This window comes from Varanus komodoensis, unplaced genomic scaffold (assembly GCF_004798865.1).
Source record: "Varanus komodoensis strain SLA01 unplaced genomic scaffold, ASM479886v1 scaffold2, whole genome shotgun sequence".
NCBI lineage: Eukaryota > Metazoa > Chordata > Lepidosauria > Squamata > Varanidae > Varanus > Varanus komodoensis.
Genome location: NW_025335568.1, coordinates 25,620,892 through 25,640,552, shown reverse-complemented (window position 1 = coordinate 25,640,552; position 19,661 = coordinate 25,620,892). Strand labels below are relative to the sequence as shown.

The 19,661-nt window shown below is 40.2% G+C and overlaps 1 protein-coding gene across 1 annotated transcript in view; it reads left to right on the top strand.

Annotated features, from left to right (window-relative positions):
• Window positions 1–19,661, top strand: part of LOC123022822 (bifunctional heparan sulfate N-deacetylase/N-sulfotransferase 4) — a 113,614-nt gene that overhangs the window by 44,183 nt on the left and 49,770 nt on the right. Inside the window, exons 4-5 of the mRNA XM_044428884.1 lie at window positions 9,545–9,730; window positions 12,096–12,224. Coding sequence (XP_044284819.1) covers window positions 9,545–9,730; window positions 12,096–12,224 — 315 coding nt within the window. The remainder of the gene's footprint in view (window positions 1–9,544; window positions 9,731–12,095; window positions 12,225–19,661) is intronic.

Here is a 19,661-nt window from a genome sequence, read left to right as displayed (position 1 = left end):
TGTGTGCCTGATAGTCTCCCATCCAAGTGCTAAAGGCAGACAAACAACTCCAAGACTTGTGCTCTTTCTTTAAAGGTAAAGAACCAAAAAGACTGGACATAATTAGAACAACCTTTTGAATGAAGAATTTCTTCAACTAGAGGATTGTGCTCTATAAAGTAAAACATATGATCAACTGTGTTCCTACCATTCCAGATCAACTTTCACTGCAAACATCATAAGATTTTTTAGAAATGAAGCTATGTAATAAATTTATAGTTAAGATTTTATGTATTAGGATAATCAATATACAGCCACTTTTAACTGAGGGCTCCAAAGGATGCCTGTAAATAAGGATATAAGCCATGATGTTATTTCTTGTTGATGGCCATACAAAGGTTGTTTCCATCTTTTAATGCTGAACTTTATAGTCATACATTTCCTTACTTGCACATAAAAAATAAAAGATGCTGCCTTGTAAGAAATCTATCTTCCCAGCATAACGGCCTTCTGATGTCTACAATGGAGCATGTGTCCATGGACTCAGAGTTCTCCTACATCATCTCCTGTTTTTCAAATCAGATCACCTAGCTTTACTTCCCACTACCTCCTTATCATGAATAAAGACTGTTTTCCTTATAGTGATTTTGGTCATGAATCAAGATTTCCATCGTATTTAAGGAACAAGAAGAAATAACTGGGATCAGATATTGTTTCTATGCACTCTCGTGCTCTCCCCCCCCCCCCCAGATGTACGGTTCTTGTTAGCAGAGACCCTGTTATTATTTAGTTTATTTATTTCATTTCCATCCTGTTTTTGCACAATTGTTTCTCAGTTCAGTTCACATCAATAAAAAAGAGAGGCAGACCCCACCATCAGGCTTACCCACAACAGAAGGGGTGTAGAGGAAAAAGGAAGACATGGGAGTTCAGTTTTTCACAGCAAGAAGGAGGAGGTGAGGTATAAGTGGGCATTTAAATAGCCACCTTGAGTGCCATTTTTCTTGGTAGAAATGTGAGGTGTAAATCAAACCAAATAAAGAAATGCACCTTGGGCCAGGCTGATTTTCCTTGCTGGCAGGGTTATTGCTTAACAGTAATTGGTGGCTTTTGCTCCTTTGGCTGATGAATGGGGCCAGGGAAGCATTTGTGCTTCTGTATTCCCAGGGTAACAGGAAAGAGCGGAGTCTTCTGTCTAGCAGGGAAGGGAAAGCATACCCAAGGCAATTGCTCCTTCTCTGACCCATAGATGGGCCAGGTTAGCCTCAGATCTCAGATCTATCCTTAGCTGATATTTGACTGGTAGGTATAAGGAATGGGATATCTTGACAAGCACAGCACTAACGGTCTTTGCATGGAGATTCAATCTACTTTCTGCCCTTCTATTTATAGACAAGTACTGAAAAACTTTTTGTGGGTTCAATAGTGCATCTGTTTTTATGCTAGAATTAATTATTGTGAGTTCTATATTGATATTTTATTCTTTTTGCTGCTGCTCATTCCTATTTACCATATGTAATTCTGAACATTTTTTTATTAAAAAGTGGGATGTAAATTATTTAAATTATAAACAAAGCCCCTCTCCCACCTGCCGTCATAGTTTCCCCAAAAGCTTACCTAGAATTGTAGTCTGCCGATTACACTGAGTAGCTATATCTAGATTTGTACAGTCATGTTGCAATCATAACCACATTGAATTCAGTGGAACTTACTTGCTAGGATAGCATCACTAATGTTCAGTCCAAGAAAAGAATCTGAAATAATATCTGCCACTTTCAAGGTGTAGGATTCTCTCCACCTCTGGATTATTAGGTAATTATTAAGCACATCAATAAGAGTACAAAAATGATGATAGGAGTTCTTACTCATCCCAGATATTGAAATGGCCTTGAAATTGTTGCCCCCCAAAAGTTGAATGACAGACTTCTAAAAGCCTTCTATAAATGGACTATTTCTGAGAAGAGATGTCACAAACTTATCCTGCTATTTATACCAAAACTGCTATCCATGCAGGGTGAAAGAAAGATGTGTACAGTGCAATTGTAAGCACCCCTCTTGTTAGGAGAGGGATACAATTCAGCAGAGAAGCAAAATAATATTTATGCTTGCATCACTGTCAGAGTGGATCTCTCGTTTTTGGTCTCAGCTCCAGCCTTCTTTCCTGTCAAGCAGTAGGCATTTCAATAACCACAGCCTGGAAGGAGTGCAGGTCCAAAACTGGTACATGACTGAGTGCTAAGATGCAATAACAGAAGAAAGAAACTGTCTCTGTTAATCAAAATGTATTAATGCAATTCTACCTCGAGACAATGTACTGATACCATCTACCTCTCTCACGCACAAACCATTTTATAGCTTTTTTTTATATCAGCACTTTGTTGAAACTCCTTATACCCAGCACTGGCACAATGTCTGATTCCCTGTCTTTGTGAGCCACCTTGCAATCTTTCTGAGCTCAAGGGCAGCATAAAAACACCATTAATAAATTGATAAACTGGTTGAACCACAGAAATAATACAGTGTGAGAGGAAAAACTTAAACACTTGGCAGCTTAGAAATGTTAGAAATGCCACCCCATCCAAGATTTTTTCTTTTTAATGCTATTCTTGTGCTAGCTTGAAGCAGCTGCAGTGCAGACTAAGGACACATGAGAAATTTGCTTCAGTTTGCTTAAGAGCAGAATTTGTGCCATTCACACATCCTAAACCCAAATACGAGTGCAATATGTGGTGAAAGCTTATATATTATCTGCTTTATACTGGAGAAAAATGCTTTTGAAAAGTGAGTGGCTTAGCAAGGTCCACATTAAAAATAGATTTTCAAGTTCACACTAAATTAATGGGGGAAGATGCATGCTTTTGAATGTACACCCAAATGCATATCCAAATACATAGCAATTTTCTTATAGGGAAGGAAAACAGAAAAGAAAACTTTGCAATCTGTTTTTGATATGAATTGAACCAAGCTTTGAGATTAAACTCCTGGAGCCTTGACAAATTCTGATTTTGCTGATTTCCACTAGCCTAGTGAAGAGAAATTCTTATCCAACAATGAAAGTAGATCCACATGGTGCCATCTACATACAAGAGGGAAATATCAGCTAGTTCAGGGGATCCCTGGGGTTGCAGGAAAAAAGGACATTTTTAGATTAAATGTGTAAATCTCTACACACACACTAGCTTAATGAGGACTGAACATGCTTAGTGGATCTGGAATGCTCACTTACATTTTTTTAATTGTCAGTTTAATGCATTGTTTTGTTTTGTTAACATTCCTTCCTTTTGTGGGAGAAGTAAAACATGGAAAAAAATGGAAAACTGGTGGGAGTGGGAATGAACTGTAGTATCCAGAAGGAGCATAGAGCTGGCTGACTGGAATCATGAACAAAAGGACTGCACACCACATCATTCTGTTGCAAGTCCCACTTGTGCTATTTGCTTTATTTTATTTAACAGCAGAACCTCTTATCATGAAAGAGCATGAAGCAGTTTTGCTGTGGGCTCCACTTCTTTGCTTTCCTCCATCCTTCTTCCAAGCAGAAGAGAGGGACACAGAGGCTTAAGTTTGCTTGTTTTTAAGCCTATCTCTGTCAGCATTGGGCATGCATTATTTTTAGGGCTTGAAACTGCACACCTACCAAATTCCCCTTGGTTTACATACTAATAGGTGATGTGGTATATGTTTATTGATTGCCTGGTTTTTCCTATTGTTTGTTTCTGCCTTGTTCATAACTTTTTGTTATGGCCAGTGGCTGAAGCAAATAAACTGAACTTAACTACATCGAAGAGCCTTTGGCTGTGTTTCCAATCAATTCATTGCATTGAACAGGATGCCCATTTTCCTTCATTTTGGCTCTGATCCCACAGATTTCATTCCCTGATGAATCAGGCATAGACCTCTTATCTTCCCACTTACTCTTAGAGGCAACTGCAGTCCTAAATTTATGAAATACGTGTTACTAAACTCAGAGGTGTATTAGAAATTGATCACCAAGTATTTTTTAAATCCGTTATTTAATGATTGATTGTGTTCACCCTTAACTTGAAACTAAATTGGAGTAATATTTAAAATTGCCCCAAGATTCTATCTTATCAAATTCCACATATATACAAAAGCAAACATAATGAATATTCTCCATTTGTCTTCCTACTGGAATGAAGACATGAGACATTTCTTTCTGTGAAAAGGTCATGCCTTTATTTAATACCCTTAAAGATCTTCAATAAAAATCAAGTTAGGATATGCCTGAACATCCAACAGGAACAATCCAATGCACCCTGAAGGATAGTTCAGATTCCCAGATCAAAGGTCAGTGATCCAACCTTGGAGCTGGAAATCAGTGCTCCAACCTCCTCTCCCATTCTCAGTCATCATGGGCAGAACCACACCAGCTGTTCTCCAACACTGCAAGAGCAATTTCTTCCTCAAGAGAAAATGGGGTGGAGAGGAGACTTGAGGAGCCCAGAGATGAGCTATACTGACATCCCTCCAATCTCTTTCCCTCCCCCTCCAAGTTGTCCCAGCTAGATGGGCCAACTAGCAGAAGATGCAAGGCAAGAAGATGTGGATGCGATGATAGCTTCCAACATTCCCACTGCTCTGTATCTGGATTACTGTAAGCCTCTGAATGTGGGGCTTATGGGCGTTACCATAGGTCTGTGCCCATAATTTTTCCAGAGCTGGGTGATTCCACCTTCACTCAAGGTACCGGAGGGAGTTTCATTGGTTGCCCCATTGTGCTGCAGTGATGTATGAATCTGTCAGGGCTAGATTTTTTTTCTGACTCTTTAAAAATCTTAAGTTCTTCCCACGTATATGAAGAAATTTGTCATTTTCAGTGTATTCTTTTAAAACAATGAACTGAAATGAAATTCTGATTTATCTGCACTGGCCAAATTTAATCTATCCCCTGCCTGCCATATAACTGTTAAAGATGAAGAACCTGGCAAAAAACAGAGGAGGTAACCCTAATTAAGACTAACATGACTGAATGCAAGTGGATTTAACGTCAGACTTTTCAGAACTAAGCCCTCAAAGCCCTGAAATTGAATAGATTATTCTGCCATGTTCAGTTTATGCTACATTTGATTTTTTTATTATTTTTAAAAAGCACACATATTTAGGTAAGTAATTATTTTAAAAATTGAGCCAAATTAAATGGCAACCCAGCACTTTCATGAAGCTGGGCCATATGGGACCAGGAGGCAAACAAAACCCAGAAGAGACACACTTCATGCCTCTTGAAACAACTGGCAATGAGAAGTACACTGTTTTAGTAACCCTTCAGCTCCCATGTGCCCCAGGTACCTCACCAGGGAAACTTATTTATCTCTGCTTGCCCATATTACTGGCCTAAAAATGGCCAGGATTAAAACAAGCCCATTAGACATGTTATGAACACCAACCTATGCAAAACAGCATGGTGCACTCACAAAAGATGTGTCCAAACAGCCAATTAGGACACATCCATTTCTGCTGAAGCCCTGGAGTGTGTGGCCAATTCATACTGAAATACTGCTGGGGTTTGCTTTATTTTTCCAAATGCCAGGTAGGCTGCGCTTCTCAGACTGGGTGGGGGGTGAGGGAGGGCCATTTCCTCTCCTGTGCTTTTAAGGACACATATGTTGAACTCAACATAACCAAAAATGTCCTCAAAATGCACTGGTGTTTTTTTTTAAATTTGAACTATGTATTTAAATGCCAGCTTTCGAGCCTAGCCTTTAATCCTGCCTGCCCTCTCACTGAAAGCATTTTGTGCTCTTCATTGCCCTGCCTCATTGGAAACCTTATCTGGCAACCATAGACATAAAGTACAAGAGCCTCACCACATGCTGTAATTTTCCTCTCATGCTTTTTCGGCACCTAGCACCGTAACCCCTTCTTACAGTCTTGCATCATGCAATCAGGCTCAAAATAAACCAAAGGTTTTTGGTTTTGTTTTTTAGTTCACTTGAAAGAGTATTGTGCCCAGAGTTTTCACAAGCCCAAACTTCTTGAGAGTTATCAATTCCCTAGAAAAGTTATCGTTTTCCATTACACCCATCAGCATAAGAATAACAATAAGAAGAACTATTGAGAACTGACAACTGGAAAGATTGCTGGTACATTCACACGCACACCCAAAAGGAAAGAACCTTTGCCAAAATAAAATAAAATAAAATAAAATAAAGCATTAAGGTGACATCCTAAAAGAAAAAAATAATCTCCTAAGGGAAGTCTCTGCCAGTCTGAACAATAATACTAGAAAAAATGTCCCAGCACTAAAAGTAGATAAGAGCTTATGTAAATCTTTTAATTCAGCAAGGTGACAACTTGGAATGTGCTGAGAGCCAACATATCACCTCTCTCCCTTTGACAAAACTGAAAGCAATTCAGCAGGGATTGCTTTTTCATATTGCCTTGTTATGCGAACAGAGGACGAAACTGTTTTATCTCTCTCAAACTGTGGAAAGAGAATTTGTTGTGCTAAAATAGTTATTCAACTGCAAGGTTTTAGTAACAAGGGGAGAGGGGTTTTCTGAGCCAGCTCGCCACCTGCCCTGGGGATCTTCCAATTCGTTCCCTCAATTTCCAACTTTCACTTTAAAAGGTAAGTCTCCAGTCTGGTGGAAATACAGTACAAAGAAGGAATGCAGGCAGTTTCTCACTCAGCAGTGAACTTCCCATCTTCCAGTCTGTCAGTCCTTCTGTACATGTATGCATAAGCATATGCAAAGTCTGAGCTGGAGAAGACAGTCATGCTAGGGAAAGCTGAAGGCAGAAGAAGAAAAGGAAGATCAAATGAGAAATGGACTGACTCCATAAAGGAAGCCGCACCATTGAATTGAGCAAGGATTTCAAGGACAGGACATTTTGGAGGGCTTTCATTCTTAGGGTCATCATAAGCTGGAGATGATTTGATGGCACATAACAACAACAGCAGTGAAGTTTGGGCAAATCAGTGCCCTGTTTTTTCTTTGTGTGTGAGAGAGAGATGGGTAAGTGGCCATCCTAGTTCTGGTTGCCCTGAAATGCTTAATTGCCCTTCCTCACACAGAGACACAAAAATCTTGTGTACAGGCCTGTTCCTTGAGCCCAGTTTTAAAACTTGCCCCATGATTGTTAAATCCTTAATACAAGAAATATGCTTAATAGAACTGCAAGTCTGAAGGTACGCTTTTAAGCATTTACTCTAATGCACTGAAGTAGAAAGATTATTTAAATGAAGTGCAACTAGCTGTACCATTTTGTTTTTAGCAAAAAGATCCATATGTGAAAGGAAATTCCTTTCCTTAGTCACCATCTTCAAAGTTAGAAGTGTAAAGAATGAACCATTCACTTTGCTAAGACAAATTTTGTACTTTTAGCACTTGTGAAAAGAGGAGCTGAGATTACAGTTTATAATGGAAGCAGTGCAATGAAGCATGAGAAGATTTGCTGATGCTTGATCACCTCATGGAAAAACTCTGGTTTTGTTTGTGGGGATCAAGTATCAAATATCTTTTGCTTGTTTTAAATTTCTGATATGGAATACAAAGCCTTACTTCTCAAAAAAAAAAAAAAAACCACTCATTTATTACAAATTGAATGTCACCTCGAGCAACTATAAAGAAAAGGATATTAAATGTTCTTTCAATAAAATGTTAGCTGCTGTCCACCTTCTTTGATTTTATCCTGCTGACTTATCAATCCAATACAGAAACGGGGCTGTTTCATTTGTTTAGTCAGTTGCTGACAATGTTTTCTTACAAAATCTTAATGCTTACTCTTGTTAATGTTCCTATTATATCTTAAAACTGAAGGATACTGACAGCCATTTAATTGCTATTCCCCAAAGTTCTAATGAATAACACCTTTCCTACTTGACATCTCTGGATATACTTTTGTCAGGTGCATTTTTATTGACATTTCACATGGAAAAGCAGCATTCTTGTAAGTATTTCTAAGTATTCTCAACTAATGAGGTGCTTGTCCTTGAGCACAGGATACAGAATATAGTTCTATGGATTTTCCTTGGATACAGAGAGGAGCTTCTTGAAGCCAATTGATGTTTTGGCACATAATGTGGCAAGGAGCTAAGCCCACAAGTATCACTCAGATTCAGTTAATAAACACTTTATTACAGTCTGCCCTAGATTAGATTAGATTAGATTAGATTAGATTAGATTAGATTAGATCAGATTAGGCAATTGTGCTGCTCCAGGCTACCTCCAAAATAGAATGGAGTGATAATCAAGCCCCTGTGAGTGCTAATGGAGTTACTAGTCATTCCTTCAGTATTGTAGATACTATGCCTCCCAATATGTTGGTGTGAAAGATAAACTTGTTGTTTCTTGTTTAGTCGCAAAGTCATGCCTAATCCATCATGACCGTATGGACAACATTCCTCCGGGCCTTCCTGTCCTCCACCATCCCCGGGGGTGTACCTAAGCTCACACCAACTGCCTCAGTGACTCCATCTAGCCACCTCATTCTCTGTCGTCCCCTTTTTCTTTTGCCATCTTTGTTCCCAGCATTAGGCTCTTCTCCAATGAGTCCTTCCTTCTCATTAGGTGGCCAAAGTATTTCAGGTTCAAAACATGAACCAGAGGGTGCTATTGCATTTGTGTCCTATTTGGGGGCTTCCCATAAGCATGGCTTTGCTTTTGAGCAACCCCTAGAGGCTTTCAGGTGGAAGTGAGTCAGCAGTGCAGTTGTGAGCTCAGAGCACAAGCCCAGGATAAGGATCAAGCAAAAGTGAAGGAGGGGGGAAGTCACTTGCATAAAACATAGAACAAGAATGTTTATCCTGGATCAGTCTTGACAGGGGAAAACTTAATGCTTCCCTATACTCAATTACTCAGAATAAAAAATAAAGGAGAAATCGGTTGATGAGCCCTGTGGCTACTTAAGTGAGGGTTGTTTTCTATAGCAAAGAAAGAGGAGGTGGAAGAGTCACTATGGCTTGTATAAATTCCATGTGTTGAGCAGCAGCTGTGCGTTTTCTGAAGTTTGCACTTCTTTGCATGTGTGCCATCTTTATTTCTGTACACTTTGCAAAATACTATCTAGTATCCTTGGGAATGTAGAAACAGAGAAATAAATATTGCTACATCTCCCATACTTTTTGAAACTTGTAAAACCCATGGAAAGCCAACAGAATGCAGTCACCATATTGGCAGAACCGGAGACTGGTATGCAAGAACAGCCCAGTAGCTTGGATTTTCTTTATTATTTGGTAGTTTGAGGGGCTTAGGGCAAAGTCCACAGAACTATTATATGGGACATGGATGACCCGTGTACCTTTGCCTCTTTCTATAGCTACAGAACTCCCCTTTTACTGCAGGATACTTTGCTACCCATAAGCAGCTTCTCAAAATGATTTGTTGAAAGGCAAAATAAATAAAACTAGAAGCAGATTTATAGTCAAAGATCTTGAAATATGGATTGACTGTTTCTTATTCTATGTATGCTTATCTCCACATTAGCACATGATTGACTTCAGGTAACAGCTCCAAACAATTGCTTCTTCTAAACTTGATGATATTCTAGGCCTTTCCTCTGTACATTGTAAGGTAATGTTCTTTTCTTTGGTTTTTATTCCCAGGAGCATGGTATTCCAACTGACATGGGCTATGCAGTGGCTCCACACCATTCGGGTGTCTACCCTGTTCACATTCAGCTTTATGAAGCCTGGAAGAAAGTTTGGGGGATTAAAGTCACCAGCACCGAAGAGTACCCTCATCTGAAACCTGCACGGTACAGACGGGGCTTCATCCACAATGGCATCATGGTACATTGCATTTCCATTACTTCATAAACGTATCTCTGCAAAAATGGCTAAAGCGGTGCTAATTCCCCCATTGCTTGGAGTTCTAAAAGTAATCTTTAAAAGCCATCAGTGCTGACAAGAATTTAAGAAAATGTGGCAGTCCTGAATTGAACATCCAGTCACAATCGACTATCACAGCTGGAGATCCAGTTTCCTTACATGTATTTATTGGAGGTTGGGAGGGCAGTTGAAGAGCAACCAGCTGGCTAGAATGTTTCATTAATGGGTGCAAACATTTTCCTTTAGTTTGAAAGAATTCCTTTACAGGTGCCTAAATTTGTGGGGAAATTACTGGCCCTTTTTGCCTAATATCTTAAATGCAGTTGGAGCATGCTTTATACAAAAAGTGGGCATTCAGAAAGTAAGAAAAATTATGACCTAGAAGTACAACCTACAGCAGCCCTGAAGCAATTCTGTACCTCTGTATAGGATTACAGCATGCTTTATCCACATTCTCAACAAGCTCAGATGGGGCTACATATTCCTCATGCCAAAATTCTGTGACATGGTCAAAGCTGCAGTCACCATAGCAGAAGTGAAGCTATTCCAAGCCAATGCAAAGAGAGCACAGCTGCTTATATTTTCCACTGAATGTCATGGCATAAGGTCAATGCTGTTGGTTCAAGGTCATATCTATGAAGGATTACCTTGCCCCATCACTAATATAAAAGGCTTTGGCTAGCTGGCAGCTGCAACAAACAAAGCAGTGAGAGGAACAGATTGGAGCAAAAGGCACAGATGAACATTATCTCCACAGGAAATGTCAAAGACATTTTAGGCAGATGGAAATCCGAAATATTTACTGGAGGCCATCAATACTGTATCAGTAGAAAAGTTGGTTCAAGACAGCGGAAGAGCAGACTTTACTAGATCTGCCTATCAGAAGAGTGTAAATGATATCTGAACTGGTGAAGGCTGATGCCCCAAAACCTACTCTAATGCTTCTTAGAACATTTAATGCAAACATTTCAAATGAAAATGATGGTTTCAAGCCTTTCTGCAGATGTGAAGTCTCTTCACATGAATAGTCACTCATATTTACATTATTTGTGGTTGGTGGCAAAAGACAAAAAACAAAAAGTGTGAAATTGTGTTGTTGTCATTGTTGTTTTCAACAATACACTCATTCTTGGAAGATGGCTCCTCAGCCATCCATTGTATGGTGCCTGAATGTCATAAAGACTATGGTGGATTCAAACAAAACAATGTCTGTGAAATGTACCACAATATGCGGTGGTTCCTACTTTCATAGCTGATCTTAAGAGGGGATTTGGACAAGCAGGGAGGATAAATAGCCACTGGTCATGATGGCCATATACAGTGCTGGCATCATGGTCAGGTACCTGCTAATGCTGACACTCCTTCCAGAGGTCATCTGTCAGCTTCTGGCATTCCTCCCACCCCCAAAGTGCTGTTTCTATGCACTGCTACTGTGGCTTGCTTACTCTAGAAGCATATAAACGTGATACTTTCCCTTGCTCGGCACTCTTTGTCTGAGGATATAACATCTTGCCCATGCCAGCCCTCAATGTGGAGCTGGCAATATGGAGCCTCTAAGTTCAGAGCAGTATTCGAGTGAACAGCAGCTGCATGGGAACTACAAATGGAGCGGACAACTCCCTGTGAGCTTCCAATAAGCCAGCCACTGTGGCTAACAGGATGTCAGATTAGTTGGTCCATTGATCTTAAGTAGATATCATGTGGCTTAAACAACAACTCTTTATTTGGGGGATGCACGTGAGTGTTACAACAGGCATCACCTTAAAAGAGGGTTTTTTTTCTCCTCTGTGAGACCAAATAAAGCAGACATCTTACAAAATGGCACATGTCCTCTTCAGTTTACATGAATAGCTATAGTAAAACAATTCTCATTTTTTTAAAACAACAGTGTGGTGCTAAGTAAATCCATTGCACCTTTTCAGTTGACCAAAAATATTTTATTGATTAATCTAATCAAGTATTGATAAATCTAATCAAGAAGCTATATCTTCAATGTCCATATTTCAAGCAAGGATGATTAATATATTCCCAAGCAATGCTTACAGGCTTTAAGAGGTTTGTGCTGGAACATCAGGCATGCTTAGTCCAAGGCTGATAGTAGCTTAATTTGGGGGTGAGGACTGAAGTGGCTGATGGTGTGCTTAGTACCTTATTGCAATTGCAGGTCTTTCACCCAGCTAGATCTGGCAGTTTCTTATGGCAGAAAAGGAAAAACAAAAGCAAATCAGTGGCAAAACCTTCTCAGTTTCAGCTGTCAGGGGATCTTGGAAATGAAGGCACTAAGTACACATGCACACGTCCCTGTAGATCTCTCTTTGCCTTTCAGGTTCTCCCTCGGCAGACATGTGGACTTTTCACCCATACAATTTTTTACAAAGAATACCCTGGAGGGCCTCAAGAACTAGACAAAAGTATCCGAGGTGGCGAACTGTTTCTTACTGTCCTCCTTAATCCTGTACGTATATTTTTTGTTTTGTGATGCTACCAAAACATTATATGAGCTAGAAGAAGGAGGGTGGAGGGTAGGAAGCGTTATTTCTTAATGTTTATCCAAAGCAAAGTCAAAATCGGTTTGATCCAAATTTAATATCATCAGGATTAGCTATATTCAGAATAATTTCTATACACTTGCCAATAGTACCTTGTATAACTGGGAAATGAAGAGTTCTACCTTTGGAAAAAAGTTGCCACCTGCAACATTGGGTATACCTCAATATATAATGAGCATTGCAACAACACAGTAAGGATGTAGTATCTGAGCTGCAGAGAATTCAGAATATTTTACAAGCAGGATTTTGTTGCAATTCCTATAAAATGGTCAGTACTGGTAACCTCACTGCATATAAGAGGGAAGCGTGCTTTGTCTAAGGCCATCTAATGAGTTCAAGACATTCAATTCCTAGCTCAATTGCTTAGCCTCTATACTACACCACAAATATTTGATGCTGGAATGAAACCCTGCATAGCTAAATACCTAGATAGGTGTGTGTGTGAGAGAGAGGGAGAGAGAGAGGGAGGGATCCATCTTTCCATTAACATAGATGCGAAAAAATAATGTAAATTGCTTTGCCAAATGTTTTATCTCCATTTTCATTAATAGTCCTAGATCTGGTGCTGCTAATCAAATAGTTCTTAAATAGTCCAGTTTTGAGCATGAGTTTTTCCTGTTTTGCAGGAAAGTTCTAGTCGGTCATCCCAAATAAGAACCAAATATGTAGGATTTTGCACTGAAGGAAATCAGTCCTTCTGGAAATGCTGTTACAAACAGCAAGGCTGAAGGAAGCCTCAAAATCCTGTAGGACTACTGTGGAATCTCTTCAAAGGATTCCTAACATAAAAGCCCATATAACAGAAAATATATTCATGGATTCAGCACTGAGGATAAGAAAGCTGAACAAACAAACAAATCTAATAAATTGCACTTTGGTGTCATGCTGTAAGATTAAATACAAGTAGGTTTCAGCAGAGACGGACCATTGCAAGAGTTTTTCCTTCTTTTCTTGTCTGCCCCTTAGCAGCTACCCCACATGCAGCTATCCCCATCATTGATCTTATACAGACACAATGACTGGGTTCATGCAGCATGACAACACTGCATGGGTCTGCATGGGTCATTTGGGTGAGTTATAAGCCGAGCTTCTGGACTTAGAAGCTATCACAATAGCTTGTGGCTTGCTGAAGGGTTTGGTAGCCACCTCTGGGATTGCAAGATTGTCAGAAGAACCCTTGGTAAAGAGCTACAGAGTGACTTAGCATGAATGGCAAGAAATCCTTGCTGAACTTGCCCACCCAAAGTGCCCAAGTGGGACTTGGAATCAGTTGTCAGAGGCAGCATTGAGAAGGGGCAGCTGCTGACACTGGTAGAGTACATTTGCTTGTGAGTAAGCCTGTTCTGATGCCCACTGAGCCTGCACCGCCAAGATTGGCAGTAGTGTGACAAGGTAGGCTTGCCTGCAGTGATGTTCCTTCTGTCTGGTTCTTCCAGTTGGCTGGGCAATGAGCCAACTGGAAGAATTGAGAGCACACTGGACCAATGGCCAGTCCCCGCTTCCCCTTCCCTCTTTCCCTCTGCTGCTGATCAGCTACAGTGAGGAAGAAGAAACCTCGGTGCTCAGAAGGGGATACCAATGAGAGCACTGGCGGACAGGAGGAGGCACCCCAGCCATCATAGGCTTAATCCTTTCTCAGGTATGCACTTTCCAGGCAGTGTGCTTATTGTGTTCATTTTCTTGCAGTTCATTTTATTCTAGCTATAGAATTGGTTTTCTAGAGTACTGTACATCAAATTCCCATTGATAAGAAATGTAGGCCACTGAGCAAATACACTTAAGTAGGAGTTCCATGTTAATTCTCATTTGGTAATTATTTGGGTTCCATGTGGTTCCATACCTAGGTGAAGTTGTGTATAAGTTGTCTTCTGAACACCCCTTAATTCATCAGTCAATATTTCATTTTTGCCACAGGCCTTATACTTTTGGATTAGGTATCATCCATGGCAACAAACTTGTGACTTGATACCCAAAGGGTAATAAGCCAGCAATGATCCCTCTAAAGTTCCATTTGGGCATTGGTGGAGCAGCCGTCACTGATGACAGCATAGGCAACACCCCCCGGAATGGCAAGGGATCTTTGCCACTGTTGCAAACCAGCTTACTTATCTCTTTCCACAACCCACAATAGGACTGGTTTCCCAGCTTCAGCAAGAACAAGTCATAGGTTGTTAGACTGACGTCTTGGACCCAAAGCAGCCACCCTGCGCAAAAGTAGCTAGACGCAAACAATGCAGCAACCCACATATTTCAATGTTCAGTATCAACCACCCATGGTACCCTTGAATGTAGGTGATCATGTTGTCTGAACCTATTCAATATGTCCTATGTCCCATAAGATGGATCTATTCCCTGAAGGCCAGACTAAGAGCATCCAGAGGCTTTATTTTAAAGTGCAATAATTGCCAGTGGGATAGATAACAATGTATGTACTCCTGGAAAAATGCATCAGCAGTTTAAAAAAAACCCTAAATATGGGACATGGAGTCTAGTTTTAGATACCCAGGCATTAAAATAATGGCTTCTGGCCCTCAGGAGTAAAGTTTGTCTTTGCTTCAACAAGATTTACAGTTTCTTTAGATATATGGAGCACTTTTCTTGAAGAATTAGTATGTATCATATGCCCCACACTTCTGTGTGAAAAGAACTTCTCTTTCTTAAGTGCTTTTATTATTTAGAAAATTTCTGTCTGCAAACTTGCTTATCTCTGCCTCTACACTACGATTAGAAAATGTTCTTTCCTTGACCATGCCTTCGCTTCACTTTAATCCTTTCCCATGCACCTCCACTTCCTGCTTAAGCTCCTTATGATTTCCCTGAACTGCTGCTTGCAAAAATTTATGAAGTTTTGAACTCTGAAAATAGATTGTTTTCACTTATTTTATGTCATAGCATACTGAAGCCACACTGCACCATTTCAAGCAGTGCACTGCTATGCATACCAACAGAGAAATGTTCAAACAACATACTTTTAAAGAGCAAGTTTATTATTATTACTATTTACTTATGACTCTCCTTTTCCTCCAAGAGCTTAAGACTCCTGCGCAGGCATTAACTAGTCCCAGACTGCCTTAGCTTCAGCACTATCTCCTAGCCTGTATCACGTATTTCCAGACTCTGCCTTGGACCTTACTTCCTCCTAAATAAGTTTTCACATGGAGAAGAGGGGCGGCACTCTAGCAGAATCCTCAAAGGGCGATCCCTTTGGAAGCCAAATAAAATTACACATCTGGATTTGGGATAGCCAAAAAGTAGATCTCCCCTTTGTTTTGAACTTCCAACTCCCAGCATTCTTGACCATTGGCCATGGCAAGGGCTTCTAGGAATTTGTCCCCACATGTCTGGAGATTCACTTTCTCCACCAATTTTCCAAAGCATATTTCTTGACAGCACGCACAGCAGCATGGTGTTCATCATGTAATGTCTTGAGTATATTCCATGCTGAGTAAGTAATGCATTCCAGCCATTTGCTGCAAAATAATCTCTTGCCTAGCTTTTGACCTCCCTCTTGTTCTTCAATTTGTTATGTGTAGCAATATTGTGCTCTCATGTACTTCCAAACAAGTGGCTTCATTCTAACAGGCAACATTTCTACCTTCGGCTTTGACACCATCCTTTGCAGCAAGGATGGGGACTGTGTGGCCACCCAGATATAGGTGGTCCTCAGCTCCCATAATCTCTCACATTGGCTGGCTGCATATTGCAGTCTGACAACAGAAAGAGAGCCAGATAGTACCAATAGCCTGCCTGAAGACATTTGGACCCTCTGATTCAAAGCCCAGTATACAAAGTCCGGATAAGTTTCCTGGAATTTCTGGAAGCCTATATAAACATACAGATAACATAATAGAATTCCTGTATAAGAAACTGCAAAATGGATCCTTTCATACATATGTATTATATAAACATTTTTTGTTCCTCTACTCTATCAGCAATGTTAGCCACAAAGGCCCCCAGAGCTGGGAGATGAGCTACTGATGTCTTATCACATTTTAAAAAAAAATCATTGGCTTCACTTTTGCTTTTTACTTCAGTTTTTTTCCCATTGTTATGTGATTATCTGAAGCCCTAAGAATATTCAGCATTGGATGAAGACTTATGGGAGGGCAACCTGAGAGAAAGAATCTTCTTTCCCAATCTACGCATGATCTCTCAAATGCTTGCACAAGCTCCATACTGTTAGACATGTTCACAATTAAAATATTTTGCCCAAAATATACATTTCTGTAATCAGGTTTTGTAATACAATATATTTTACATATTATTTTCATGAGTATGCACAGTTTTGTGTTTCTTAGTCACATCAAGTATGACAGTAAAATGGACCCCAGACTTTACATCATACCCTCCTATTCCAAATGTGTTCTGGTCAAACACAAGAGTAATAATAAGATGGCACTGAGATGCAGTGTGATAGATTGGCTGGTGTGTTGGACTGAGACATAGGAGATCTGTGGCCACGGATCTCACTGAGTGACCTTGGGCCAATCACTGACTTTCAGCCCAACCTACCTCAAAGGCGAGTTGCAAAGATGGCATAAAGAAGAGGATCGTATTAGCAGACTTGGGTTCCTTGTAAAAGGGAAAAGAAGTGGGGCATATATGAACTGCAATGATGATGATGAATGATTATGGAGATAGTGTATTTCATTGGAGATTCTGCTGCAAAGTTTGGAGAAATGTGAGTTTTGAAATTTAATGCACATATTCATTCAAAATTGTGAAATTTATTTATTTATTTTATAGACCACAACCTCTAGCCCAAATTAGGACTGTCTGGGCAGTGTGCATTCCATTAAAAATCAACAATGATATAAAAGATTCCATAAAATACAACAATATTACAATAAGCATAGGTATAGGAATTTAAAAATATTAATTACATTCATACAATATGCACATTTTAAAAATATAAACAAAATTATTAAAATACCTAGAGAATACAAGAGTATTCCCAAACATCAGGTGAGTTTCTTTGAGAAGCCCATTCCAGAGGTAAAGGTGGAACCACTGAGAAAGCCCTCCTTCTGTTTGTCATTGCCCTCACTTCTTTGGAGGATGGTTCTTTAAGGAGGGCCTCCAACTCAGTTCTTAAGAAGAGGGTGGGTACATATTGGAGAAGGCAGTCCTTCAGGTATCCTGGTGCCAAGTCATTTAAGGCCTTATATGTCAGAACAAGCAATTTAAATTGGGTCCAGACCTCAACTGGTAGCCAATGTAAGTGGAATAGGACTGGCATAATATGGGCGCATGGACGAGCTTGTGTCAACAGTCATGCAGCCCTTTTTTGAACCACTTGAAGTTTCCAGACTGTCTGCAAAGGCAGCCCCACATAGAGAAAAAAGTAAGTTTGCATTAAAAATGCCAATTGAATTAATTCCCTCTCCCTGTATCCTTTCCTTCCATATGCTCTGCATAATCATTAACCAATGTGAGAGAAATACAGTTTATCAACAGGGAGGTGAAGTAAGAAAGTTTCAAGCCTTCCTTTTCTGTGCCTAATAAAATATGCAGCCAATCCAACCCAGAAAAGAGATAAATGAGGACTTTTCCTGTGGCTAGCAGTGACTTTTAAAATATAGTTTTAAATTATATAGCAGTGGACAAAAGGCACAATAGTGAAAGAAATAATGTCAACCACTTTATTTGCCAGACAAGAAAAGAGCAATTCTATCTATATGGATGAAAATTATTGTGTTCAAAATTAACACTGTAATGTTCGTGGTGCTTTAAAGGGCCCAGGGTGGTGTTTGTTCATTGTCGCCCTTGTAAGTTCAGTTGAAGTAAAATAAGGCACAGCAATGCAAAATGTATACTTGGTACTGACCACAAGCAGAACAAAGCAGTAGGTTTGGCTGCTGCACTTCAATGCACATTGACTGTGTGCAATGCACTCTTGACTCAACAAGAGATTTCCTTGTCCTTGTATGTCAGGCTGTGCTGCTGGTGATGCAATGCACGTAGATCAGCTATTCAAGTTGAAACAAACATCAGTTCAACATAAAGTGATAGTAGGCATCCTTAAGTGGTGCTAAGCACAAAGCAATGTCTTCTCTCCTTCTCTTTCCTGATGCCAGCCCCAGGACCCATCCTAAACTTCCGTGCAGTGCAAAAGGCACTCTTGCAGCTCTTGTCCCATTCCTACCTTGTTTACAGTTCCAAGGGGACAACTGTGCAGCCATTTGTGGGACAGGGCAGAGCAAGCTGGAGGCAACAACTGGGTTCAGACATCCCAATAACCCACACTCAGAGGTTCAGCGTATTTTGCATGTGGGTTGTCGCTGGACCGTGGATTGCTCAAATGCGAGTTCCTAGATTATTTGAACTTAGTCAAGGTAATAAACTATTGTGGGCTGTCCAGTGTCACAGTTGACAGCCCAACAACAAACTGTATGTTTTTTTCATGAGTTGTCTGTATGGCTAGCATGCCATGGCTTGCTAGCATGTTCAGAGAACCACCCAGCTAGAATTCATTTCAGCCATAACCCGAGATCCAAAAAGAACACACACTCCAACCATACTCAATCACGGAGTAGCAGCTATCATACTGTCCGCACCTACTCAGTCTCAGTACACTACCCTAAAGGTCATTTGAGTGACATGAATCGACATTGAAAAATTGTACTCTTTTTTAATTATTGTAGTGCAATGAAAAAGAAAAGAACTGCATGTCCCTTTTCAATTTCAATTTCTCTTAGGAATAAATCTTGTGGAATTCTATGGAGTTTACCTCCAATAAATCTGTTAAGTATTTCAGCCTTGGAATACCTCCCTTTTTAGCTGCAATGTTGCAATTCACTATATCTGCTAAAATCATGTTTTACAGCCAAGCTGATAATCATGTGCTGCAAATGGCCATTTTAATTTTCTCAGTCTGTGACCTGACTTCTTTCATGGGCGTTATTCTCAGTAACACTTTGTTGGGATCTCTTGTTCCAGAAAGGACATAGTTCACATTACTTGCACGCATTTACCTTGTAGCTTAACTAACATAAAGTTGTGAAAATGTAAGGAAAGGGATCTTGTTATATTATGCACATGAAAAATGGGTTTTAAGTTGGGGGGCCTCAAGCATGGAAGCCATGGGCAGGCTCACTTGTTATACTAAGGCACTGTGCAACTCAGCCACCATGGGCTGGTTCTTCACTGGACAACCCACAGTACTCCAGACAGATGATGGGGCGGCTTGGTCTCCCCTGCTTCACCCCTCCTTTCTGCAATTGGTTCTCTACATAACTGGCTACCAAGAGACACTGCATGCACACCTGCACGCGCGCGCGCACACACACACACACACACACAGAGAAAGAGAGAGAGAGAGAGAGAGAGGGAGAGAGAGAGGG